This window comes from Grammomys surdaster, unplaced genomic scaffold (genome assembly GCF_004785775.1).
Source record: "Grammomys surdaster isolate TR1022 unplaced genomic scaffold, NIH_TR_1.0 205, whole genome shotgun sequence".
Classification (NCBI taxonomy): Eukaryota; Metazoa; Chordata; class Mammalia; order Rodentia; family Muridae; genus Grammomys; species Grammomys surdaster.
In genome coordinates, this window is record NW_021604650.1 from 5,839,824 (window position 1) to 5,864,379 (window position 24,556).

Sequence of the window (24,556 nt, forward strand, 5' to 3'; positions counted from 1 at the left end):
CTGCCTACCTCTGCCTCCTGAATTTGGGGATTACAGGCATGTGACAGCATACCCAGTTTGTGCTGAGGTAGGGGCAAGCATGAGCCACATTCCAACCCCAGGCCATCTCTTTCTTGCATGAATTCTTGTTATCAAGAACCCCCGTTATGTTTGTTACATTTCTAGAGTGAAAAATCACCCTTATAATGTTTTACAAAAAGAATGAAAAACACCATCCACTTCACGCCTGCATCATCCCTGGCAGTCCAAAATTAGCATAACAAATGTTCTGAAGGAACTCCTAAAAGAGGCTCTGAGCAATCTCCACAAGCCCTTCCTTCCCCATGGCACCGCATCTCCCCCTGGCAATGGGTGGAGACATCTTCTTCAACCCAAACTGGGGTGTTCTTGGAAGAAGTATTGTGCAGATGTCTCCCTGGAGACAAACACTCTGCTCTCCACATGGCAGGGACTGGCTCCACAGACCCTAAAGCCATCCATCAGAGGTCTGGAGGAAGCACCTGCCTGTGTCAACTCAAACTGGAGCTGTAGGAAATACCGATTTCCAGGCCCACTGCTTTTATCCTGACCCCACTACCTTACCCTGCGGTTCATTTGCAGTGTGTCCTCTCAGTCAGAGAGGAAGCAAAGGTGCTATGGGGTCTTTAGGACTGCCAGTGGCACCTAGCATTCCCATCAGGGAAGCAAACAGAGAAGCCATCCAGGCCTATGGAGACTTATGTCACCAACATTCTAGACAACTAGGAACCCAGGGGTTTGCTTCACAGTGACCTGAGCTGTGTCTCCTAGTCAGACCTCAGAGCACCAGCCCCTGAACTGAAGGTAGGGGCAGGCTCAGGAGAATCTGTCTCTCTAAGCATGAAGTAAAAACCATGGCAGCTAAGAGGCAGCCAGGCCCTGAGGGTCCTTAAGGATGCATCACCAGGGGCCAGGGGCCTCCTTACAATGTCCCTGACTGTGCTTTGAGTCCCTGCAGTGCCATCCCTGTAAAAAGCACAGACTAAAACTGTTGCCTTGAAATCAAGTCATCTCTAGAGCTTAGATGCCAACTTACTATTTTCCACTCATGTAGCCAACAAACACACATAGTCTGTGCCAGGTCCGAGCTGAGGAGCCAACTATATTTCACAGATGGATAATCGGATTCACCCTGAATGACGCCTTCCCAGAAAGCAGCTGGATTGTGTGTCAATCCCCATAAAATGGGGGCAGAAGGAGTTGTTAAGGGTGCTCTTTAACTTTGAAGGAACAGTTTCTGTGCATCTGTAGGTATGTGTACATGTTTGTAAGGGCACATGCGTGTGTGCATTCATGTGTGTGCATGTGGAGGCAAGAGGACAACTTTGTCATTCCTTAGGAGCCACAGACCTTGCTTCTTGAGACAGGATCTCTCCCTGCATCTTAGCTGCTTTTCCGTTGCCATGATAAAACATGACTGAGGCAACTTATAAAAGGAAGAGTTTATTTTGGCTTATGGATCTTGATGGAGCAGCACGGCAGAAAGCGGCAAGCACGGTGGCAGGGGCGGATCGCTGAGAGCTCACATCTTTAATTGTAAGCCTGGAGCACTGAGCGTGAACTAGATAGCTCTAACCCCTTAAAGCCTATTCCTAATGATGTATAAGGCTGCACTTCCTAAACCTCCCTGAACAGCACCACCAGCTGGGAACCAAGTGTTCCAAGCCTTAGCCAGTTGGGGAGACATTTCCCACTCAAACCACCACATCCAGGGACTGGGGCCTCATTGATCAGGCAAGGCTGGCTGGCCAGGAAGCCCCAGGGCTCCTTCTGTCTCTACCTCCCTAGCATGGGGATTATATGTATGAGCCACCACACCTGATGTCTCATGTCGATGCGGAGGCTCAAATGCAGGTCCTCATCCTTGAGGCAAGTACTGTATTAACTGAAACTTGTTTTGTGACAGTCTCAGCAGCCTCGAAACCGGCTATATAGACTAGACTGACCTCAAACATATACACCCTCCTGCCTCTGCCTCCTGAAGGCTAGGAGGAGAGGTATGTACCCCGCTCCTGGTAGGAGTTCTCCCATGGTGCTACCTTGTATTCTCAGCTGCTGCTCATGTTCTGTGAAGAGCTTCAAATAAAACACAGAATTACTTGAAGGTATTGGTCACAGATGTCCTGAGATGCATATCCTCTAGGGATTATCCTTTGTCCCTGAAGCCAGCAGGGAACAACCCCCTCCTAATCCCAATGCTGCTATCTCTCACTAATTGAGATCAATTTGTCCTTATTAATGTCATGGCTGGCTGAGATTTCTCTCTCTTGAATAAACACCATTTCTTAAATACCAAACCTCTGAGGCGTATTCTCAAAACGTTAATAAAAATGGGGAAGACTCACAGGCTAAGACCATCTCATGCACTGTTGAACACCTATGTGTGTATGCTTGTGTGGAGGTACAGGTGTGTAGGGTACATGTACATGTGTGCACATGTACATAGACATTAGAGGACAATGTCTTTCCTCATGTTCCAGCCATTCATATTTGTGTGTGTGTGTGTGTGTGCATGTATGTATGACAGGAGCTACGGAGTGCAAAAGAGTACATCTGATCCCCTGGAGCTGGAGTTACAGACAGTTGTGAGCTGCTGTGTGATACTGGGAACTGAACCCAGGTCCTCAACCAAGGGCAGATGGTGCTCTTAACCAGTGAGCCATCTCTCTGCCCCAGTCCTCTTTTTAAAGGCCTCTCACAGTCTGGAACTCACTAAGTATGTTAAGCTGGTTGGACAGCAAGCCCTAGGAATCTTCCCGTCTCTGCCCCCACCCCCACCCCCAGTGTTTGGATTATGAGTTTAGGCCACTCCACCCCAGTGTTTGGATTATGAGTGTAGGCCACTCCACCCCAGTGTTTGGATTATGAGTGTAGGCCACTTCACCTCCAGCTTTTTTATCAAATAGTTTTGAAGCAATGGATTTTAATTCTTTTTCCATCTGCATTACCAACCAAAACCCATGATGCAAGCATTCTCCCCAGTGTGAAGGGCTCCTTCTAAGCTGGTGCAGGGTGGGAGAGCAGCAAGTACTGGCCAGGGTCCCCACAACAAGCATCACAGGATGTCCCCCATATGGAGACAAGACACTAGAGACAGAACAATGGGGTGAGTTATGTACCTTCTATGCCTTCATCAACTACACTGGACTTCTATGAGAACTGCATTCTTTCTCAGAAGATGCCGCCACTGTTCCTTACTGTCTTGAGATTTCCTGATTGGCATGACCTTTCCTGCAGGGTCATTGTCAGCTGTGGCTCTCCTCTAGGAAGACTTGGATCCATAGCCCGAGCATCTCTCCTTCCACCGGAGCCCTGCTCCAGGCACGCCACCCATTGTCCCAGGCATGCTAAGACTCCTCACAGAGGCTACTAGCTCTAACGGAGTGATGGGATCAATGCTGTGTGTGCCTGCAGAAGTGGGAGCAATGGCCATAGACCTGTGGCTGCTCTCTGCACTCCCAGGAAGACTAGCAATGGTGAAGGGGCAGGGCACATGAAAAACTATTAAGAGAACCAGCACCACGTCCTCCACACTACCCCTAAAGCCTCCCTGACTCCACAGAGATCCCAGTGAGTGATCTTGCTAAGAGTGCATGAAAAGTCTCCCCAAGATGAACCCTAGACAGGATGCAGACAGACAGCTGGGTTAGCATCGGGCTCAGCGCATCTTATTGGAACATAGGACCTGTTCTGGACAAAGGAAGCAGAGGAACCAGCTACCTTCCGCAAGTGTCACTGCCCACCACAGTCCCAAGAGTCTATCTAGTTCTTGGGGACATGAGCTAACAGAGAGCTATGCTGCTAGTGTGTGCAAAGACTCAAAGTGTCTCTTCAGTGCTTATCGATGTCAACTGGACAGGGTCTAGAATAATCACATGGAGAGAAACCTCTGCACACCTGTCAGGGAATTTCTAGATCTGGTTAACTGAGGCGAGAAGGCCCACCCTACCTGTGGGCAGCGCCTTCCCAGGGTTTTACTCACAACACGTGAATAAAAAGGAGAAAGTGAGACTAGTGAGCACTCTGCTTCCTGACTGAATGCCACGTTACCAGTTCTGGGTGCAGTTGTACCATGTGACCAGTTCTGGGTGCATTTGTGCCACGTGACCAGTTCTGGGTGCGGTGGTTGGTCCTGTGAACCTGCAGCACTCACCATGGTACACAATACACCCCACCAGTCTGTTAAAGTCATGCAGGAACATTCTGGAAAGTATGAGAAGCAGGGAAGGAGGAGGTTGAGATCCACTGAGTGTCCTCTGTGGGCCACACAGGCAGCCAATAGCTGGCTACTTTAGTGGGACCTGGGACCTGGGACCTCTGCATGCTTAACCTTCATAAGCAATATCCCAGGTCAGCCAGTGAAGTAGGAATGAAATGAGGACTCAAGTGCCACATTGTGTCCCCCACAGAGTCCTCTGCCTCTAGAGGGAGACTGAAGCTGATGACACACATGGTTTGGGTAGAGATGGAGTGTCCAACATCCCTGTGACAGTCAAATTGTGCAGCACCTCAGGATCCTGGACACATATCCGGTGTCTGAGTGACTCCTGACAGGTGTGCAGAGGTCTCTCTCCATGTGATTATTCTAGACCCTGTCCAGTATCCATGGGAGAAATTACTTTTCTCAATGTTGGGACAAAATAATTAACAAAAGCAAATGAAGACCAGAAAGATGGCTCAGTGGATGAAGGTGCCCACCACAAAGACTGATGTCCAGCAACCCTTGGGACCCGCACAGTGGAAGGAGTCCTATGAATTGTCCTCTGACTTCCACACTCACACCCACGTATACACACACAGATAAGTAAATAAATATGTTTTAAAAATTGAAGCAAGGCGAGGAAAGGGTTAACTTAGGCTCACAACTCAAGGGGAGTTCATCACAGGGGAGGGGGGCTGGTCACATGACACATACAACAGGAAGCAGAGAGATGAAAGCTGGCACCCAGCCCACTTTCTCTTCGGTATTTAGCCCCAGATGCCAGCCTGTGAGGTGGTGCTGCCCACTTTCAGGGTCTTCCTTCTGCAGTTAAACCTCTCTAGAGGGGCTGAGGAGATGGCTCAGTGGGAAAAGAGCCTATCATGCATGTCTGAGGAACAGAGTTCCATTCCCCCCATCCATGTAAAAAGCCAGGCACAGGGCAGGGATGCTGAGTAGCGGAGACGGACAATCCCTGAGCCTCCCTAGTCAGCCAGGCTCACCAGATCTGTGAGCTCCAGATTCAGTGAGAGCTTGTGTTGAGAAATAAGTTGAGAGCCTACAAAGAGAGAACTGACTCTGCTTTCTGCCTGCTCATGTACAGTGCTGTGTGTGTGTGTGTGTGTGCATAGACACACACACACACATACCTCAAAAAATTAATTTAAAAAACAAGAAAAAAAAGCCCTCTTGAAATGCCCCTTAGACACAACCAGAGGTGTTTCCTAGCTTATCTTAAATCAATCAAGCTAAGAATCCAGACCAACCACGACTCTCATCAATTGCATTTTGCAAGCTCCTCCTCTTGTACACCTGGGACCAAGGTGCTCTGTGCTCACACCACCCCCTAGTGGTAAGCATGAAAAACTACATGAAGCTGTCAGCAGGCAGTTCTTTGCCCAGCAACTGTCTGCCGAGTTCCTTTTCTTGAGGGTCCAGGTCTTGGTGGACACCAAGATCACAGAGATAGAAGACACAGATGTGAGCCATTTGAAGAGACTGAGTCAGGGACTATTCATAATCCACAAAATGCGCAAAGCACGCAGTAGGCTTCTACAAAGGTGAGTCTGAAGGGAGACATGAATTTCCCTGGCCAGATGGGAGTGGGGCAGAGAGTTTCACTTGGCTGCAGAGCTCCTGCCTCCCTGAGTGCTCAAGAAGCTACCTGACTCGAAGAACTCTTATCCCTAGTAATAGTGGTACCAGGGAGAGAGACTGAAGCTCTGATAAACAGGGGCTTAGCTGTGAGGATGTCAGAGCCATGCCCAAGGAACTGGGCAGAAGCTGGTGGCCCACTTTGATTCCTCCAGGCCCAGAAGAAATGTGGCTAGTGGCCAGGCTTGGTGTTGGCATCTGGGTTTGGGCTGATGTAGGTAACACTATAGCACAGACACCACATGGTGACACTGAAACTCTGAAAACCTGGAGAAGCTGAGGTGTTCCTCTCAGGGTGCAAGAGATGCCGATGACTGAGCAGGAGCCTAGACCTTCTGGAAAGCTGGGGTAGCACTGAAGAGCAGCAGAGATGACTGGGCCAGGGGGGTGGCAGCCCAGACTCCTAAGAAGATCCCTAAAGCTAGCTGCTCTAGGGCAACAGGTGGGAAGAGGAAATGTGAGAGATTATTTTTTCAAAACCCAAAATCAAATTTTGACTTTCATTCTCGTCCCACATCCAGGGAGCTGGCTGAAAGAAGCCAATCTTTCACACTGATTACAAGCCACCCATTCCTGTCCCACATGCCACACTTGTGCTGACCATGTTTCATACGTGGCTTTGCCCAAGTGTACAGAAAACGTGGCTGGTGGTCCTCCTTGGCTATGTCTAGTTAAACATAACTTAGGAAGACATGGGCTTTGCTCATTTGTCACAGCCCCAAACAAGTGTGTCCAGCTTTGGTTAATCACCATGAGGTGTTACCTACATCTGTCACAGCCAGGCAGATGGTCCCCTGTAAGTAGATTGAGTAGACATCCCTCCAGGAAACAGTGGCCATATTTTAACATCTGCCCGCTTGCCTACAGTTAGTGCTGGGTTCTGACAGGTGTTGACTGTGCAGTGCAGGCTCCTCCAATGCAAACCCACAGACAAGCTCCTTCTGTCCGGTGTCATTCCTGATAGATCGCCTCCTCCTCACTAGTCCATCCGGCTCTCCAACTGCTTAGTCTCCCTGTGTAACAATCTAGTCCCTCATTAGGGGCAGTGGCTTGCAGCAGCCCTGGGCTTGGTCCTTGTGAGAATGTTTGCTAATCACACACTGGACAGCTCCCAGTGGGAAGAATGACAGCTGTTCCCAAAGTGGCTGACCTCTGACTCTCCTCTGAAACTGAGGTTTCCCTGGATGCCATCTTTATGAGCTCTGGGCCCTTGGAGAACTTGTCTCTGCTAGGACATCTCTTGGATATTAAACTGGTGTTCTGGAGACCCTTCCAGCTGTGGGCCTCGTGCCCTTCCTCTGGGACACTGTCCTGAGAGGTCTCTGCATGTTCCTTCTTCCTCTGGAAATCAACTTTCAGACCCTGAACCCAGTTACTCCTTAGTCAGCACTTCACTGACCTCGACCTCCCTCCAGCTGCTGTTGTCTCTTTGCTAGCATTCCTCTGGAGAGCCTTGAATGCTGCCTCTCATGGAGGCCATACCCACTCCCGCCACACTGAGGATTATGACATCGGGTCATGATGACATGATGATCATGACATCGTGTCACGACAATCTGGAAGGTCCCTTCCATGTCCCCAAGTTGTCTTTGTTCTCACCCAGCACCTTTGCTTCTGCTGTCCAGTCTTCCTTTCACCTTCTGCCCTTCCCGATGGGCTATCTTCAGCTATGTTCCCATTTTCAGTGTGAAGTATTAATACACAAACAGGAATCTGTCTATGGTGTCAACTATCTCTCAACATGGGACTGTCTCGGGTACTCCTGTCAGGGTAGGACATTGAAGGTGGGTTCTATTTACAAAGGTGCCAGATTATACACAGGTCCTGGAGCTTGGATGTGTTTAGTGTGCTTGGGGAAAGGTCTGGATGGCTGGATTGACAGAGGAAGTGAAGCAAACAGGGAGGGGGACATCTATGAGTACAAATGTAGTGTCTTAGCTATTTGTCTCATTGCTGTGACACACCTGACACAGCAACTTGAGGAAGGGGGGTTATCACGGTTTGGGGCCACAGTGCATCATGGCGGGGAAGGCATGGCAGTAGGAGCTTGTGGTGTCTGAACACATTTTGTCTGTGTCAGGAAGCAGAGAGATGAACACTGGCTCAAATCACTCCTTTTTATTCAGTCTGGAACCCCAGATAATGGCATAGTTCTCCACATTCAGGATTAACCCAATCTAGATGCTTCTTCAGACATTCCCAGAGATTTGTGGAGATCCTGATCAAGTTGCTGATCATGATTAAGCAGCACAGGTGCCAACTTCTAGAATGATGCCCAGGCCCACCGAACACTTGAGATGCAAGGTAATGGGACTTAGATCTGGAGTCTGACTTCTTAAAATTCTGATTCTACTGTCTTGTGTCCCATACTCTGATAGCAGGGTATACACTGTGACTCACAGACCCGACAACTCATCTGTGGTCTAAGATCTTATCCACACTGTAGATCACGTGGCATGGTGACTGACTTTCACAATGAATGACTGATTTCCATCCAGAACCTTCTTCTGATATCTGCTGCACATATCAGAGCCAAAACCCTTGCCAAGCCTTATGGGCCCGCTCATCTCCAATCACAGGTACTGGTCTCTGCACCTTCCCAAACTGGCCAGTCTTGCTGCTCCAAAGGCCACCGGGCACATGCTGACCCCAGGGCCTTTGCACAAACAACAGCTCCAGATCCCTTTTATCAGAGACCCAAAAGGCCCTTCCTTCTCTTTCTTTTTCCCTTCTTCCCTCTCTCCCTCCCTCCTTTCCCTCCTTCTCTCCTAGCCCCTGCTCTGATGTCATGAAAGCCATCTAGAAAACCAGTCTCCATTTCATTTTGCTTCCCCATCATGCTTTGCTTCTCTTGTGTTTAGCAGACCTGACAGAGTACAGTATGTGTCTGTTTATCTGCTGGCTACCTGTCTGTCTGATGTGATATTAGTGGGAGAAGGTATAGCCTGGCTGGGTCTCATCTCCCCCAGCACCTGCAAGCGGCATCACCGGCAAGTGGCTGTCACTTGAAGTGTGGTGTGAATTGGCCTGGCCAAGATGGCAGATTCAACCTGGATTTCTTTCCATCATAAATATGTATCGTCTGCCAGTCACATTTTAGGTAGTTTGGGCTCCTGTCCTTCGTCTAGAAATACAACTTCGACTCCCCTGTTTCTATGGGAACGCAGAGCCTGAATCCCAAATAAGACTCACAGAACTTTGGAGAGCAGAGACTTAGAAATGAGCGGCTTCCCCAGCCACATGCCCTTGTCGGGGACAGCAGGCTGCCAGCCAGCAGGGCGACAATACTTTCCTCAGACTGCCGCATTCTTGCCTGACTCCAGACCCTGTGCTGCTGTGATGTACAGCAAGAGATATATATTTCAGGGTTTGGGAGATGATGACTCTTATGTGAGGGTCCCAGTTTGATCCCCAGATCCCACTTTTAAAAAGCTGGGGTGGGGTGGCATGTGCCTACAAGCCCAGCACTAAGGGGTAGATAGCAAGTCCCTTGGGCTCCCTGGCCTGCCAACCCAGCCTAATTTACAGGTTCAAGATCAAGTGAGAGATTCTGTCTCAAAATACAAGGCAGATAATATGTACTGAACCTGCACATGAACATGTACAAACACACACACACACACAAACACCATACACACACCATCACTACCATACCACACACCTTACATTTGGCCTTGACCTCCATTCATAGGACAGAGCTCTTAACACCCCTTAGGTTTCTCTAGGTATAAATATAATAATGAGACACACCCACTTAGTTCATGGTCTTCAAGGTTGAGGCTGGTGTAGGGACATAAGCCCAAAATCCCAGATCAGGGCTGGGGATAGGATCTCCTTTTGGGGTGATGGTAGAGTTCTTAGCCAGATAGTGGTAATGGCTGAGCAGCACTTTGAATGCCCTTAAAGTCACTAAATTGGTTTTGTTAAATCTTTTTAAATGGTTAAGTTGTTAACTTTTGTGTCCTATGCATTTTCTCTAATTTATGAGCAATTATGAACTGATTTGCATGTTCCCAGAGGTCACAGGCCAAGGTCCGGTGGGGGTTGTTCTCCCAGACTCTGGGATGTTGGAGAGGGAGGACACAGAACGGTAAGCCCCCTTCTCATCAAGTTCACACTCTGAGATAGATACACAGTTTAGTCAGCACTTTCCAACAGCTGCAGAATTTGAAGTGGTCTTACTTCATGGCCCTTCTAGAACCTTCTACAGAGATGAGTCTACATGATTCCCACTTTTTGGTCTAAAGGAAGCAGCCTGTGTGGACAGGCAAATGGAACGACCTCAGCTGTACCACAGGAATGTAGTGCAGCCTCCTCTCAGGAGGTACTGTGGCCACAGTCATTGGCCCGCACTGCCTCAAGGCTGTAGCCTGTCATGGTGCAGTCAGTGACTGTCTTTACCTGAAATGGTGTCTGGCTGTTGTAGTTTTTCAATTCCTTGTTTCCACCCCGAAACAGCAGCACTCTGGCACAGCTGTCCTGCAAATGGAAAAGAAGAAGTCCACTTGTGAGATGGTGGTAGGCATGGACTTTATCTCAAGACATATGCTGCCAAGTTCAGCCTCATGGGAAGTCTGAGGCCTGTGCCTGAAAGGTTAAATGGGTGTGGCACTTCCACAGAGAGAAAGACAGTCGAGGCATGGGGAAGTCCATAAAGCCCTTGCCGTGCAAGCATGAGGACCTGAGTTTGAGCCCTAGGATCCAGGTAAAGATGTCAGGTGCCGGGACTGGAGAGATGGCTCAAAGTTAAGAACAGGTGATGCTCCTGCAGAGGACCCAGGATGGTTTCCAGAACCTACATGGCTGCTCCAGAGGATCTGACGCCCTCTTCTGGCCTCCATGGGTACTGTACTCACACGCATGCACACTCATGTGTGCACAGAGAGATACACACACAATTGAAAAATAAGTAATCTTAACAACAACAGCAAACAAGTGTGCTGTGTGGGGGCTCATGTGTGCAATCTCAGTGCTGAGTCGGCAGATCCTTGGAGTCTGTCCAGATTACTAAGTTTCAGGACACTGAGAGGCCCTGTTTCAAACACACACACACACACGCACACGCACACGCACACGCACACGCACACGCACACATCAAGAAAGAGAAGATAAATAAGAGGATAAATAAAGGAGTCTCATCACTGTCAGCTGAGGCTTCATCACCACAACGCTTTCGATAACACCTTGGCAGAAGCTATAAAATGTTAAACCACACCTGCCCATGACAAACCAGTCTACTCCTGATAATATTCTACAGATGTTCCATACACATCTATTAAACATGTGACTGGAGGCAAGACACAGAAAGAAAGAGAAACTGTGGGAAGCCTGTAAACATTCTGAGTCAGGGTAAGGCTGTTCTAGAACATTCTGCAGTTGCAGGACCCACAAGGGTCTGCCCATAACTCCACAACTGCCTATAACTCAAGCTCCAGGGACTTGATGATCTCTAAATGTTCTGCAGAACTCTGGGCAGTTGCAGGACCTACAAGACAAATGGACAAAACAAACAAACAAAAAACAAAACCAACCGATCAACCAAACAAACAAGCAAGCAAAAATTCCACTAATCTTTCTGGAAGGCAAAGGTCTGGCCAGCAGGGGAACCAGGTTCTATCACATTTCAAAAACCTGACTGTCCAGAGAAGGAATGGGATCCAGGCAAGCACGTGGGTCTTTGCGCATAGCTCAGGATTACATGTCTCAATGCTGGCAAAGTGAAGGAGGGCATTTTGGTGTTTCTATAGTGAAACAGAGCCTCTACCCCTGGCCATTTATTTGAACTTCGGGCCAACAGACAAGTCTCACTGACCTTTGGAAGCTCCAAAGAGGACTGTGTGGGCCAGTGGCTGTCAACAAAAAGACTAAGGGAAGACCATTGAGAGATGGCTCAGTGGGTAAGAACACTTCTTGCTCTTGGAGAGGATCCAAGTTCAGTTCCCAGCACCCACTTCAGGCCACTAACAACTGCCTATAACTCCAGCTCCAGGGATGCTCTCTTCTGACCCTCACAGGTATCCACACATGCATACACATAAACAAAAATTCTACAAAAGACTGAGATTACAGTATTGATATAGAAGGACTGACTGCAGATGCATGGTCACTTAATGTATTCCTAGGTGACATAGTTATCATTTGACCCTCACGGACTGAACTTAGCAAACTAAGATGATCCCTAGGTGATGAGTTGTTATGAGACCATGGTGGTGTCCTCGCGAAGCAAAGCTTCACTGTGGGGTGTATGGCTGCCTGAGTAAATGGACCCTGTTAGGTGTTCAGAATACTGAGTTCTAGTTTGGAATAAATATTTGCATGATTAGTTTAAGCCAATGTTTGTCACTGGGTTGCAGCTGGTCAGGACCCTTGCCAAGCAGATTCCCGCATGTCTATACTCAGGGATGCCCAACAGGCAGGTGTGCAATGAGGACAGAGGCTCTGTCTGTGATGACATCCTGCGGAGAAGCAGGTGTTTTCCCTCTGTGCCCTAGATACATCAACCACTAGGACCCTGGGAGCTGGGAGGAGATCCCCTCCTGTGGCCACAAGAACTGAAAGGCTATGTGCATGCTGATGCTGTCTCAACAGCAGCTGGGGGCTGGGAGGCTGTGGCAAGAGAAGAAGGATGATTAGGGCTACACAGATGAGAGGCCACAGAAGGGCTGCCCTGGCCTGACCAAGAGCCTCCCCAGTCATCCTGAACCCAAGCCTCAGCCACCCTCAACCTGTCCCACTGGTTGGCCCTATAATCTACAGCGTAAATCTTTAGGGCAGTGACACCAACAACAATACAGCTTGAGTGAAGAGAATGTTGGGACGAGAGGAAAGAAAGAAAACAGAAGGAAAAGAAAAGTGTGCCAGCTCAGGCGAGGAAGCAGGTGGGCCCTCCCTGGGGACAGTACACAGCAGCCAGAAGGAATCTGACAGGAAGCTTGGTGCTGGGTTTCTGCAGGAATTGAACATGTCTGGGGCTCTTGGCACCATACACCTTCAGCTGCAAAAGCAACTCAGAGCCCCTGTTTCCCAATCAGAACTTCAGCTTGAGAGCCCTGGGGGAAGCCTGGGCAACCCCTCCCTGGCTCCTGTAACCCCTCAAGAGTACCTACATTGTCACTGACATTCCCATAACAGGCTAGGAATAAACCCTCCCCTGGTATTGTCATTCTCACCCATCAGTAGGACATGGGAAGGAGCCCAGAAAACTCTTCTACTCACCCCAAAAGGGCTGTTTCCAGAACCCATATGAACTAACCCCCAGAGCCCAACTCATCCTTGCAATGATGGCCGGGCTGCAAAGGCAGAGTGCATTCTGACACAGCAGCTCCTGCCTGAGTGGAGACCTAACATTCCAGTTGGGCAGGTCAATGGTCTGGCTAAGGGACAACTCCTATGGAGGAGGGGCCACCCCTAAGAAAGATAGATTCCTCTCCCCCCCACCAGCCCCAGGAAGGAGGAAACACACCCAAGGAAGGAGAGATAACCCCTAGGAAGGAGGGATGACCCCCTAAGAAGAGGAAACCACTCCTAGTAAGGTGGGTTAATCTTAAGCCATGCTAAAGAGATGGGAGGAATAATTATCCCTTTAATGAGATACTGTACTTTTGCTTCCCAGAATTCCCTCTGCCTAGCACAGTCCCTATGATCCTCCATGAGATTCTGTTGAGTTGGCTTGCCTTTAAGAGTCAGGCCTCAAAAAGACACAGCTTTCCCCTTTTCTTCTTTTCTGTCTCTTTCTTTTGGATGCTTGCCAGAGCCTAAGTGGATTTTTTTTTTTCACACTAAGCTCTCTCACTCTTACTCTCTGCTCTCACCATGAAGCAGCTTGTCCTCCATAAACGACTTTTTCCCTTCTCTCCTCCACTCTCCCTCAGGCAACTGCTGAGATTCACAGCTTGCCTGTTCTGGAGATTTTCTTCAAAACTCTAATAAAAGTTTCCATTTTTTTTTATTAATGAAACTAAGAATCCCAAGAGGGGAGCCCATTTCTCTGATATTATAGGGCAACCTTGGCAGGATCCCCAAATGCTTGGTTGACATTTCCAGTCAGTCAAGCTACTTCAGAACTAAAGGGCCAGGGGTTTTGTGGCTTACTCACAGTTAGACTTCAACAGACATGTGTGCATATGTGTGTGTGCATGCATGTACCTGTGTGCACACACCTGTGCAGGCATGTGTTCTATACCTTGCTGCTCTACCGCACATGCCTGGCACAGCACCTTGCTGGGGTAGCAAGGGATCCATGCCACAGAAGGCAGGACAAGCACATGGGAAAGCCGCTTGAATTGGGTAAGAAGAGAAAGGGAGGGTTGGTGGGAAACAGGGCAATCTGCAGTGTCAGGAGGTGAGGAAGGCCCAAAACATTAACGCAGAGCATAACCATCTCCTTCAGTCCCTTGGATGGCTTGAGTCTTAGCTGGCAGGTCTCCATCCTTTAAAAAAAATCAATGAAGTATGAATACATAAGCAATTTGTATTCATCTTCTAAGGGCCATTTCTCTGCCAGTTTTTCTCTTGGTGCTAATTTTCAGAGACACTTAAAAAAAATATGTCTTTTCCCTGAGGGGAGTCATTCTGAGGCCACACTGCACTCAGCTATGGGCTGTGTGCCTCTGGCTCGAGGAGCTGTGGGCCCCTTGTTCTTGTCCATTTTGCAAGTGAAGGGACAGACTAAGAAATCTCAGTCATCCTTGCCTGCGGAGAGTGGACAAGCCGATGGCCACGCCAATCCCTGGGAACACAGAATTGAAGCATAGGGTCATGGTCCCTGTGAGCTTGGGATGGGTGGGAGTGGGGAGACAAGGAGCAGTCAGCTCTAGGTGAGCTGTTCTGAAGGCCCGTGTGTGGCCTTCAAAGAGGACAGGGTATATCAGGTGGAGATGAGGCAAGTGGTCAGTAGGCTGAACTCCGGTGTGACAAGAAGAGAAGCTGTGGTCACAAGTGGCAGGATCGCCACAGACAAATGCAAAGACTCTGCAGAAGTAGCCAGGAGTGAGGGAATCACCGGATGGCACTGTGGGGGCAGGTCTTGGGATTTGTAGCAGGAGCCAATTTATAGCCACAGGTGTGCTTGGACTGTGAATGCCATGGTCTTGGGAGGGCTATCAGAGGAGTGATAAGATGGGTGGGGATGGATCAACAGGGGACAGATCTGGACAAGCAGGATGGGGGTCATCTGAATCCCAGACTCTAACTCCAGAGAAAAGGATGCTAGTTACAGAGCAGGGAGGAGCATAGGGACTGGGTCTCCTAAGAGGCCACCGGGTGGAGACATCAGGTGAGCAGGTGTCACCACTGCAAGGCATCACCAGGGTGAGTCTGTAACCTTTAATAGTGTGTGCCCCCAAAAGGAGCAGGGTAATTGAGACCTCTTATTTCACATGCTGCAGGTCACCAGGCTTCTGCTTTACCTGAACTCCCTGAGTTCTGTTCAGACCCCAAAGGCTAAGGGGAGTGGAACAGAAGTCTAACTTTACTACTTCCTAACCTGGATCTGCTGACCAGTATGATGCAAACACCAGTCAGTGATAGCTACAAGGCTCTCAGAAGAAAGACTGATGCTGTCTGTCTTAATTAGCTTTAACTGTCAACTTGACACAGCCTAGAGTCAGCTGAGAAGGGAGTCACAGTTGAAAGACTGCCCAGATCAGATTGGTCTGTGACAATGTCTATGAGTGAGTGTCTTAATTGTTAATTAACATAGGAAGGATCAGCCCACTGTGGGCAGCACTATTCCCTCAGCAGGCGGTCCTGGGCTATAAGGTGGATAAGCACGAGCCTGAGTGAGCCAGCAAGCAGCATTTCTCCATAGTTTCTGTTTCAAGTCCCTGTCCTGACTTCCCTCAATGATGAACTGTGACCTGGAAGTGTAAGACCAATAAACCCATCCCTCCACAAGTTGTTTTTGGTCAAAGTGCTTTATTACAGTAACAGACAGAAGTACATTCTGAGGGACCCAGAGCCATGATGCCTATAGGGATGTTAGCCCTGAGATGGCCCCAGGGAAGTGGACACATGCCCCATGAGAAACCAGCAAGGCACAGAGATACACATTGAAAACATTTCCCTCCCAACACACAAGAGGAATATTACCAAAAGGTAATATGCATGCTTGTGTGTGTGTGTGCGTGCACGAACATGCATGTGCATTCATGTGTGTGTACATGCATGTGTGCATGTGTCTGTGTGTGTTTTTTAATCTGTGTGTGTGTGTGCGTGTGTATGTGTTTATCTTCTAGACACACCAGGCTGCTCTAGTAACCTTTGATATTTAAGCTTCCTCTGATTCCTCATTATCCAGGGTGGTGCTTTCTCCCTCTGGAGCTCTTGGGAAGCCATCGTGAGTCGAGAGAACTCAAAGATTAGAATCAATTTGCTGCTTACAATCAGAGCCCTAATTAGTTGATTGCATGAGAGGAAAGAGAATCTTCTGATCACAGTGTGTTTTATTAGAAGTGTCCTGATGAAATTGATAAAGCACATATAGCATTCTACATACCTGGGGCTTCCAGATCTGAGGAGCGGCTCATTAAGGATGATCACACCACCACCACCATCATCACCACCACCACCATCATCACCACCACCATCACCACCACCACCATCATCACCACCACCACTATCATTCCAATTATCATCACCACCATCATCACTAACTTTACCATCATCAGCATCACTAACTTTACCATCAGCATCATCATTAACTTTACTATCACCGTTATCATCACGACCATCACTATCATCATCATCCCCATTAACTTCACCATAATAGCATCTTCATCACTATAATCACCATCACTACCATCACCTCATCATCAATAGCTACAGCATCAGCACCATAATCTCCATGAACATCATCTTCAACCCCATCACTATCTTCAACACCACCATTACAGCCTTGAGTTGCTGAGTCCTTATCCCATGCTAGATATCATAGACATTCAGTTTCTACTTCAACCTCTTAGCAACCCTAGACCCAAAGGACATTCAGGCTACCTAACTGCACACCCAGGTCCCAGTTTATGCCCAGCAGAGCCCAGTGGGCCAGGCCTCCTCATCACTATCCCATGTCCCCAAGGCCATGTCTCTCTTTGTCCTGAATCTTGCCCTTCTGAATTCTGTCCTTCCCTCAGCATGTACAGCATGACACCACTTCCTATGTAATGTCCCTGGTGTGGTCTCTGTCATCAACAACCAAGCCTGTGCAACCACATATATCTCCTGTCTGTAGACACGGGGCCATGGGCACAGATGCCAGCGAGGTAGTGATACAGGGAGGAAAGACTGAGGACATCTGTGTGCAGTGCCAAAGGCTGACTTATCCTTCACTCCTGAGACAGCTCCCGTGAGCTCCAGGAAGCTATGCAAGACTGTAACCCTCAGAGCTGTGGTGAAGCAGCTTCACCCACACAATCCAGACACAGCCACGGGCTGGGGAAGGGCTGAGACAGACTGAAGACCCCTCCCTTCAGGGGAGGACAGATTCTGGAACACTCACTGACATCCCAACTTGTCATGGTGTCAGGAGGCTGTGTGGCCAATAACTCCAGAGCCTAAAAACCAACACAGCATCCTTAGAGGTGACACAAGATTAGTCACCTTGGCTGACTCTGTCCCAGGCTGCAGAGAACAGACATACTGTCTGAAGCTGGGTGGCAGCAGGCTGCCCTCATGAGGGGGCAGCTTTGCAGAGTGGACAGCTCTCCCCACCCTTGCTCAGACTCACTGGTCTGTAGGATGGAGTCACTCAAGCCCTGGGGAGGCGCAAATCTATAAATGAGGTACAATTTCGATAGTGTAGCCTTCTACTCCAAAGACGGCCAACAGCCTGTGGCCATCCCAGACCCCCACAACTCACCCCACCCCTGACTGAACAAATAACTTCTTGCACATGGCCACTTTCCATGTCCTGTCGCTTCTGAGTGCTGTACTGCAGCTGCTCAGCTCACATGTGACCAGAGGGTCCAGGCAGTGACCAAAGCATAAAATGTTTACCAACAGGCCCTGGAAAATCAGCCACCTCTATTCTGACTGACAGTGTATGGGGAAAAGGTTTTCCTGGGAGCCCTGGCCATCTGGGGACCCTCCTAGGGGTGGAGACAGCTCTGGGGTATATGGAGTAAACCCCAGCAGGATGAGTCTCCGATATAGCCAAGAACACAGGCTGCCTAATAAAATTCTGCAGCCTCCCTTTCAAAGACCATCATGCCCACAATTATTTTAAGTGACAGAAACTGTGATTTCCTATATTTTTTGTGATTAAAATATGCTTGAAATATACTGAGTGAAATTAAGCCATGTTTTCCCATCGCAGGCAATCATTACAAAGCAGATGTTGGTGCAGATGTTTTCCTAGACCCAGTCAAGCTTCATGATGTATTTTCTAAGGCAGCTGAGTATTCCCACACTTAACAAGGGTTCCCCCATCCGAGCTCCACGGTGGACCCGGGGTTGACTATGCTGTGAATATACTATGTGTCTAAGTCAGGAGCCCTGCAAGACACTCCAGCTGAAACACTGACTCTATCAGCCTAATCCTGAGAGTGGTCTTCAGAGCAAGACACTCACAAATTCTATAAGGTCAAGAGAAGGCTAGACTGGGGGCGGGGAAACCATGTGAGTGGGGTCTTGAAGGGTTTGTAGTAGTTTTCAAGGGTGAAGGATCCAGGAAAGTTACTGGCTAGAAGTAGAGACGACTTGGGACCAGCCATTAGAGCCTGGAACCAAACTTGGATATGTGAGCTAAGGTCTGAGTTGTCATCTAGGGTCACTGTCAGTGGTGTGATAGGATTATGGCTTTGAGACTGGAAGAGAACTCAGTGTTCACTGAGGCCACACCCCCAGGGTATGCTCAGCAGAGCCTCACCACTGAGAACCCTCCACCCTTCAAGAGGGAGAGTCTTTCCCCAGTCCCTCTGCTGGGCTGCTTGGGGTCGTGTCTGTGGGTCATTAGCCTCAGACTTGAGGTTTCATGACGTGAGAAGAGAAAGAAGAAAGCAGTCTTCAATGGGGTTGTCCTATGTCAACCTGACCTTGAGTACCAAGGACATTGGTACCTTTCCTGCTTGCTGTAGCTGACCCTGCAGTCCACCCATATCCTTTGAGCAGTACTATGCTCAACACCCATCCCATCCCCCGGGGCCTTCTGTCTCTCATTTCCCCTCTACATCCAGATCAGGGTACTCATGGTTCAGGATCAAAGTCCCAGCCACTAAGGTGTCTCCCTCCCAGAGAGCAGGCACTATGTCCCCAGCCTGTAGGGATTCCAGAACAGCACTGTCCACCAGGGTCTGACATGGAAGTTTGGAGGAAGGGTGTGGAACACCAGTGTGTCATTTACATTGAGTTCTGCTTAGGAGTTTGTCCCCATAGAGGCCAGAAGATAGCTGCACACACCTGGGTTCATGGCAACATGAAACCACAACAGCCAGAGGCAGAACAAGGCACGCATCCACCCACAGGAGAGCAGGTGGTGTGGAAACAAACTTCAGAAGGAAGAGTGTCTGGCATTCATTACCACAGGTTAGACCATGAGAATATGGTGCTGAGTGGAAGAAGCTCAACATAGGTGGCCAACTCCCGCAAAATCCTCGTCGTCAGAGGTTCTTAAAGCAGAGAGCAGGATGGGACACTAGGGGTTCAGGGGGTGAGGGTTGGGAGCTGGTGTTTCCTGGGGACACAGATTCAGTTTGGGAAGATGAAAAGTCGAGGAGGTGGATAGTGAGGATGGCCATAAAGCATTGTGAATGTGCTGTCAAAGAATTGACACCTACATGTTTATGAGGGTCACACTTGTTATGCACACTTAACCACAAGTGAAAGGAGAGTGGAGGGGTTACCCAGGTTCCAGGCTCTGAGACCAAGCAAAGTTGGCACTCACCCAAGGGTTCTGCTCCTCCCATGCCTGGGTCATTGGCATTGCACAGGGCTGACTGCAGATCTGGAATGTGACCTAGGGCTGCTCACAGCTTCACCAGCCTCTGGTTCTCAGTAAGGCAGCGGGTGAGGGTCACAAAGAAACACAGGCCAGCCCCTCCACCCAGTGCCCAGTGCACCCCAGGGTTAGAGTGAGGGATGTGTACGCCACTGACCTGATTGTAGAGGGCGCAGATATGCAAGGCTGTGTTCCCCGAGGCGTTCTGTGCACTCATGTCTGCACCATAGAAAAGCAGATGTTCCAAATGCTGGACATGGCCGTACCTGCAGGCCTGAGACAAGAGACTGAGTGAGATCTTGGTGCCCCTGCTGGCCAGTCCTGAGACAGAGACCCCAGTGGCCCCTACTGGCTAGGTCTGAGACACAGAGGCTGCATGAGACTCCAGCACCCCCTGCTGGCCAGTCCTGAGACAGAGACCCCGGTGGCCCCTGCTGCCTAGGTTTGAGACACAAAGGCTTCATGAGACCCCAGCACCCCCTGTTGCTTGGCCCTAGGACACAGAGGCTTCATGAGACCCCAGCACCCTCTTACTGGCTGGGCCTACGACACAGATGTTGAGTGAGACTTGGTACCTAACGTTGCCTAAGCCACAGGCCTATGCCCAGCATTCTACCACTCATTTAAAAGCATGACAGAGCTCATGGTAGACTTCACCCCACCTAGCTTTGTAGACTGAGGCCCACACACACCAAGGACTGGGGAGGCCGCAAGATCCCAGCTAAGAGTGGAGAGAGGGAACCCCTGACCAGATGGGAACCCGTACTCTGCTCTTGGGCAAGAGGTCTGGAAGGGACCCCAGGGTTCTTTCCACATAGATCCAGAAAGACACATTGTTCAAAAGACAAACAGGTCTTTCCCTGATATGGGGGCTGAGCTCTATGACATACAGATCAGGACGCTCAGCTCTGTATTGCTGGTCCATGCTCCCAGGCAGGAAGCTACTATGCACAGGCATGGGGATGGGGTTGCTCAGAGCCCTATCCCTGTGTGTATGTGCACAAGAAGGCCTGCACTTGTCCTTCCACATGCAAACCCAGCTTCTCGCTGCATTTAAATGCAATCCAACCTTCCACAGGAGGCAGGACCCAGGGTAGGACAGCCCAACTATGTGATCTGCTCCTTCCAAGTTCTTCTAGGGGTTGACACAGTGACTATATCCCAGGTAGTTCGAAAGCCAAGCACACTTGGACTGGGTCCCAGACCATCCATTAGCTTGGCCCTCACCTTCAAGCTTATGGATGTCCTTGTCATTAAATGGAAGCAGTGTCCCTCTCATGAGTCACAGAGGACAAGGACATCAAAGATCACATGACACTGGGCCCTAAAAATAGGTACAGCACCCCATCCCAGTTCAAAGTGGCAGGAAGGTCCCTGCACAGGTGACTGGGCACCTCTGACAGGCAGTAACCTCACAGGAGGAGGCAGGTCTGCCACACCAAGGACAAAGAAAGCTCTTGTGGATGATGACACTGGTCCTGGATCAACAGACTATGCCTCTGATCAGTATACAGAGAACACTTTACCTCAGCAGGGTCAATGAGAGTAAAAGCCACTTTGCAAAGAGGGAGAAGTAGACTACAGTTGCTAAAAGCATCCAAGAAACATCCGTTTATCGTGCCATGCCCCCGTGACACTCTCTCATTGTTGACTAGATGGTTCTGACAAGAGATTCCGCTCTCCTACCTGCCTGCCTGGTGGCCCCACTTCACTTAAGCACCTGCTTCATTCCTGGGATTGCCTGCCCAGCTCCTGTTGGTTCAGATGGCCCAGGCGCACCCGATCCTGCAGAAGGACAGGGCATAGCTATGCAGCTGGCAGCTCCATCACTGCAGGCAAGGCTCAGAGAGGAACCTTGGAGCCCAGCAGACTCAGGGGGCCAAGATCAGAATGGCACAGGGCTTCTGGAAAAATAACATTCTTTACAGCTGCTGGAGCTATCACACCATGGGAAGGGAAGTGAAAGGAAGGGGAGGGAAGAAGGAGGGGAGTAGGAGGGGAGGGGATAGGAGGGGAGGAGAGGGAAGGGAAGGGCCATAAGAACCAGAGGGAGAAGCAAGGAGCCAGGGAAGCCCATGGTGTAATCCACAGGACCCTACTGGGACTCCTCTGAGCTACTCCACCCCTGGGGCTTTTCAGAGACATTAAAACAAGGCCTAATCCCTCCGCTTGCTCCAACCAGTTTGAGATGGAAATTCTGCTCCTTAAAGTGAAGATACAATTTGGCTAATCAGCTCTTCTCCAAGGCTTTGTGGAGACAGCATTTTGTAGCAGCTTAATTTAATTGCTCTCTAGTCAGTTAAGAGGACTTGGTTACTACAGGCTCACCCGAGCAATTCATCCAGACTCATTACCCCCTCCCCCACATAATTTGAATTCAGGAGGTTTGAAGTTGCATTCCCAGGAGCCTGTCACCATTTTCTCAGAGAGGGTCAAAATGTGATGGACACTGAGAGAGGAAACAGGGGCACTGACTATAGGAAGTCGGGGGCAGGGGTCCAGAAGAAGAAGGAGGAGGAGGAGGAGGAGGAAGAGCAAGAGGAGGAGGAGGAAGAGCAAGAGGAGGAGCAAGAGGAGGAGCAGGAGGAGGAGGGGAAGGGGAAGGGGAAGGAGGAAGAAGAGGAGGAAGAGGAGGAGGGGAAGGAGGAAGAGGAGGAGGAGGAGGAGGAGGAACAACAACAAAACAACAACAACAAAACAAAAACAAAAAAACAAAAACGGATAACTATAACCATAGAATCTGCCAGGCACTTAGATAAGAAGCCACCGTTAGTCTCTTCCCTTCTTAATCCCTGGTTGCTAGGACAGAACCTTCTGGTGGAGATGCAGGAATGTGGGTAGGAAGAGCCCAGGGATCAGACACTGGATGGCTGAGCCAACCAGCAGCCAGAGTTTAGCAAACAAGTGCTCAAGTGAAGAATTCAGACTGGTTTCTCTAAGCTGAAGAGACTAGCTAAAATTCAACTTAAAGAAAAGCCAGAGCCTTGTGGTGCTGGTTTGGTATGGGGATTAATTCATTAATTTTATGTTCATGAGTGTTTTTATGTATGTCTGTGCACTACATGCATGCAGTACCTGAGGAGGCCAGCAGAGGGGCATCTGATCTTCTGGGACAATGAACCAGCCTGCCTCCATTTTAGATTTTAAAGTTATCTTATAGTAAAGACAAATTAGGTTTGTTCCTGTTTATGATTAAACCTGTTTCTCAAGGACTAGGCTATGACCTGACTGTAACCTTAACTACAAACGGTTCTGTACTGCCTGTTCCAAGAAACAGCAAGGATGTCTTTGTTTCAAAAAGTCAATAACTATCTTGCAACACTCTCTTTGTTTTCAAGTGGTTGCTATCACTACCTGTTATTGAGACCACCTTGCAATTATGTCTTCCTGTCAGGGGGTGTTAGGTGTTATGCTTCTGTTGTATACGAATAAGAAAAGCTTGCTTTAATTAATTTGGCCATGATAATTTGGGTCAGTGATCTTTTTCCTTCCATCTTTGAGATTAATAGCTAGAGTTATAGACATTTGTGAGCCACTATGGGGATGCCGGCAATTGAACCCAGGTCCTCTGGAAGAGCAGCCAGTGCTCTTAGCTATGGGAGCCATCTCTCCAGCTCCCGGTATGGAGTATTAGCATGAACACAATTCTCTTTTGATTGACAGTTTGAAGCTAGACTCTCACTATGTAACACCTGATGGCCTGGAACTCATTATGCAGACCAGGCTGGTCTTGCCTCTGGTTTCTGAGTGCTAGAGAGTGAGCCGTCATGAGTGGATGGATGAACACACAGTTCTTGACATACATACAGAGAAACAAAGATAGAAGCAGAGACAGCTGTCCCTCTGAGCTGCGAGACCATCAGTGATCAATCAAAAATATTCAGGATAAACACCACATTTGTACTGACAGTGCACAGACATCTTTTTTCTTGCCATAATTTCCCATACAAAAGAACAGAACAATCATTTGTACAGCATGTCCACTGTGTAGGGTCATAGATGACAGGGGTGGTTCAGAGTATGGCGGAGGGGCACAAATGTTTCTTTATGTTATTTTATTTTGAGACAATGTGGTGACTTGAATGAGAATGCTCCCCATAGGCTGTATGTTTGAATGTTTGGCTCCCAGTTAGTGGAAGCATTTGGGAAGGATTAGGAGGTGTGGCCTTGTTGGTGGAGGTATGCCATAGAAAGCAGGTTTTGAGTTTTCAAAAGACTCATGACATTCCCAGTGCCTGTCTCTGTCTGTGTCTCTCTCTGTCTCTCTCCTTCCCTGCCTCTCTCTGCCACCTGCTTTTAGATCCAGGTGTGACCTCTCAGCTGATCATGCTGCTGTTTCTTTGCTCTGCCATCCTGGACTCTAATCCTCTGAAACTGTAAGCCTGATTAAATACTTTCTTTCATAAGTTTCCATGGTCATGGTGTTTTGTCAGAGCAATAGAATAGTAAATATGACAGACAAGGCCTTACTTACTCTGTAGTTCTATAGCCTAGGCTGACTTAGAACTCAAAGCCAACCCCTGGCCTCAGCTTCTTAAATGTTGGGATCACAGGTGTGAGTCTCCATACCTGGCTGTATTTTCTCAATTTTCAGTAAGACACTCAAACATCATAGATTAGACTGTAACATCCTTGGGGTCCTAGAGATATGGGAGGGAGGCTGAGAGAGATTAGGGAGGGAAGGAGGGAGAGAGGGAAAAAGGGTGGGAGAGAGAGAGAGAGAGAGAGAGAGAGAGAGAGAGAGAGAGAGAGAG

General features: G+C 49.0%; 1 protein-coding gene across 2 annotated transcripts in view; it reads right to left on the reverse strand.

Annotated features, from left to right (window-relative positions):
- Shank2 (SH3 and multiple ankyrin repeat domains 2) overlaps positions 1 to 24,556 on the reverse strand; it is a 432,981-nt gene that overhangs the window by 314,218 nt on the left and 94,207 nt on the right. For both annotated transcript variants that reach the window (XM_028771108.1, XM_028771107.1), the window contains 2 exons: positions 19,960 to 20,076; positions 10,274 to 10,351 (listed from right to left, as the gene is read on the reverse strand). In XM_028771108.1, coding sequence (XP_028626941.1) covers positions 10,274 to 10,351; positions 19,960 to 20,076 — 195 coding nt within the window. The remainder of the gene's footprint in view (positions 1 to 10,273; positions 10,352 to 19,959; positions 20,077 to 24,556) is intronic.